This window comes from Ostreococcus tauri (genome assembly GCF_000214015.3).
Source record: "Ostreococcus tauri WGS project CAID00000000 data, contig chromosome 15, whole genome shotgun sequence".
NCBI lineage: Eukaryota > Viridiplantae > Chlorophyta > Mamiellophyceae > Mamiellales > Bathycoccaceae > Ostreococcus > Ostreococcus tauri.
The window spans coordinates 45,394-49,217 of record NC_014440.2 but is presented as its reverse complement, the minus strand read 5'-3'; the positions used below and the strand labels follow the sequence as shown (position 1 = coordinate 49,217).

Genomic DNA, 3,824 nt, shown 5'->3' with positions numbered 1-3,824 from the left:
GTCATCGGCAGCTTCGCATCCGGAGAGACGTTCCAGGTGGCGCTCAACGATGAAGGCGCGGTCGAGTACTACAAGGATGGCGAGTTGGCGTACACCAGTGCGAACGCGCCGGCGTTCCCGATGTACGTGGACGTGGCGCTTCACACCAATGGCGTCGTTCTTGAGAACGTGCGCTGGGTACAGAAGATCGTCGAAGGCGCAGATAACCTTGAACTTGTTGAGTTTTCACCGCCTTCGGGCTCAAACTCCACGACCATCCCGGGCACCATTTCGAACATTCCCTCAAGGCGCTCGCTCAGAGCCAAGATCGAAGAAGAAGCAAAGATGGTTGCTTACGCAACGAGCAGAGATTCCATCAACGGCACGAATACGACAAGGAGCGGTGTTTCTGCTGATTGCTCTGATAACAAATCAAAAATGATGTTTGGTCTGTCTTTGAATCGCACGGTGAACGAAAGTCTGAGCTTCGCTGTTTACTGCAACAACGGTACTCTCCAAATCTTGGAAGATGGGGTCATTGTGAAATCGATCGATCCTCGGAACGATGGACATTGCATACCTCGACCTGGACTAAACGGACGTAGACCAGACGAACTCAACGGACCACAACCCAATGGACCTCACCCGGATGAACCACAACCAGATGGACCGCAACCCAATGGACCGCAACCCAATGAACCGCAGCCAGGTGGACCGCAACCCAATGGACCGCAACCCAATGGACCGCAGCCAGGTGGACCGCAACCCAATGGACCGCAACCCAATGGGCCAAAAGCGCTGAGAGAACTCGGAGAAGCGCAAGACAAACTCGATTCACCGGTCACCGTGGGCCCTGAGAACCGGTCTCACGAACCGATCAGGGAATTCTGCTCATCGTATAATCCAGGGGATACGTTCTCCATCTTCATTAACAAGCAAGGACAGATTGAGTATCTTCGAGGCGGGCAAATTTTACACATCAGCGAAAATATGCCGCAGTTTCCATTGTTCTCTCAGGCACGGCTCTTCACACCTGGAGCGCAACTGACTCGAATGCACTGGGTGGATATTATCGAATTTGATGACGTGTACATCGCCGAAGTGTCGCATGGGGATGTCAAACGTCCGATACCGCCGCCCAAGCGTGATGTCCGTTTCGACGGAATCCGAGCGACGAGCAAACGGGCAGTGACGAAGGTTGGTGACGAAGTGCGTGGAATCTCTGCGGATTGCAACGATACGACAACACGTATGATGTTTGGCTTAAACAGTGCATTCTACAAGACGGAAGACGATTCATCAATCGAGTACGGTCTTGCTTGTGATGCCGGAGTCATGCAGGTGTACGAAGATGGTGAGATTGTTGCAACAGGAGGCCCATATCTGAGAGGCGATACATTCCAAGTCTCAGTGAGTGATGAAGGTGTCGTTCAATATTTCAGGGAAGGTGATTTAGTGCATAACAGCAACAGAACGCCTGCTTTCCCATTATTCGCAGGCGGAATTGTCGACGATGAAGGTAATGGAAGACTAGAGAACGTCAAATGGGTGAAGAAGATCGTGCAAGGGGCAAACGACTTGGCACTCGTCGAGTTCGCCGGCGTGGTTGGCGCGACGACGGACGACAAACTCGGGTACCTGCGACGCACGAAGGGTGGGAGCAACTGGAAACAGGCCGGCGCGTACAGCGCGCGGGCCATCACCAAGGTTGACGACGAAGTCCGCGGCGTCTCCGCTGACTGCGCCACGAATAACAAGCGCGTGATGTTTGGTTTGACGAATAACGCTGCCGACAAGGACCACGACTTCAACTCTATCGACTTCGCCATTTACTGCGACCAACAGCACACGAGGGCGATCGTGTACGAGCGTGGCCAGAAGAAGGCTGTCATCGGCAGCTTCGCGTCCGGAGAGACGTTCCAGGTGGCGCTCAACGATGAAGGCGCGGTCGAGTACTACAAGGATGGCGAGTTGGCGTACACCAGTGCGAACGCGCCGGCGTTCCCGATGTACGTGGACGTGGCGCTTCACACCAATGGCGTCGTTCTTGAGAACGTGCGCTGGGTACAGAAGATCGTCGAAGGCGCGAACAACTTGGCTGCCATGGAGTTCGAAAACATGGACGGTGTCAACGCGTCTGCCGGAACAATCTCTCGCTCAAGGGAAGGTGACGCCTGGGACAGCGGTGCCACGAGCCAACGCGCCATGACAAAGCTTGACGACGAAGTGCGAGGTATCTCCGCGGACTGCGACCAGACGGACAAAACGTCCATGATTGGTCTCAACTCGGGGTCGACCAACAGCGTTGACAACGTCGTTGATTTTGGCATCGTGTGCGAGAGCGGCGTCATCCGCATCTCCGAGCACGGACAAATGCGCGATGGCGACTTTGGCTCGTATCACACGGGCGAGACCTTCCAAGTGTCGGTGAATGATGCTGGCGTCGTCGAGTACTACAAGGACGGCGAGAAGTTCGCGACATCCGAGGAGCAGCCTGATTTCCCACTGTACGCCACCATTCGCATGAAGACGCACGGCGCGTCCCTGTCCAAGGTGAAGTGGGTGAAGAAGATCGTGCAAGGGGCAAACGACTTGGCACTCGTCGAGTTCGCCGGCGTGGTTGGCGCGACGACGGACGACAAACTCGGGTACCTGCGACGCACGAAGGGTGGGAGCAACTGGAAACAGGCCGGCGCGTACAGCGCGCGGGCCATCACCAAGGTTGACGACGAAGTCCGCGGCGTCTCCGCTGACTGCGCCACGAATAACAAGCGCGTGATGTTTGGTTTGACGAATAACGCTGCCGACAAGGACCACGACTTCAACTCTATCGACTTCGCCATTTACTGCGACCAACAGCACACGAGGGCGATCGTGTACGAGCGTGGCCAGAAGAAGGCTGTCATCGGCAGCTTCGCGTCCGGAGAGACGTTCCAGGTGGCGCTCAACGATGAAGGCGCGGTCGAGTACTACAAGGATGGCGAGTTGGCGTACACCAGTGCGAACGCGCCGGCGTTCCCGATGTACGTGGACGTGGCGCTTCACACCAATGGCGTCGTTCTTGAGAACGTGCGCTGGGTACAGAAGATCGTCGAAGGCGCGAACAACTTGGCTGCCATGGAGTTCGAAAACATGGACGGTGTCAACGCGTCTGCCGGAACAATCTCTCGCTCAAGGGAAGGTGACGCCTGGGACAGCGGTGCCACGAGCCAACGCGCCATGACAAAGCTTGACGACGAAGTGCGAGGTATCTCCGCGGACTGCGACCAGACGGACAAAACGTCCATGATTGGTCTCAACTCGGGGTCGACCAACAGCGTTGACAACGTCGTTGATTTTGGCATCGTGTGCGAGAGCGGCGTCATCCGCATCTCCGAGCACGGACAAATGCGCGATGGCGACTTTGGCTCGTATCACACGGGCGAGACCTTCCAAGTGTCGGTGAATGATGCTGGCGTCGTCGAGTACTACAAGGACGGCGAGAAGTTCGCGACATCCGAGGAGCAGCCTGATTTCCCACTGTACGCCACCATTCGCATGAAGACGCACGGCGCGTCCCTGTCCAAGGTGAAGTGGGTGAAGAAGATCGTGCAAGGGGCAAACGACTTGGCACTCGTCGAGTTCGCCGGCGTGGTTGGCGCGACGACGGACGACAAACTCGGGTACCTGCGACGCACGAAGGGTGGGAGCAACTGGAAACAGGCCGGCGCGTACAGCGCGCGGGCCATCACCAAGGTTGACGACGAAGTCCGCGGCGTCTCCGCTGACTGCGCCACGAATAACAAGCGCGTGATGTTTGGTTTGACGAATAACGCTGCCGACAAGGACCACGACTTCAACTCTAT

General features: G+C 56.5%; 1 protein-coding gene across 1 annotated transcript in view; it reads left to right on the top strand.

Moving 5' to 3' along the window:
- The window catches only part of OT_ostta15g00280 (Acyl-CoA N-acyltransferase), a gene marked incomplete at both ends in the record, with an annotated part of 5,647 nt that overhangs the window by 1,210 nt on the left and 613 nt on the right, over positions 1–3,824 (top strand). Inside the window, one exon of the mRNA XM_022985627.1 lies at positions 12–3,824. This exon is cut by the window's right edge and continues 613 nt beyond it. Within this exon, the coding sequence (XP_022841091.1) occupies positions 12–3,824 (3,813 nt within the window). The remainder of the gene's footprint in view (positions 1–11) is intronic.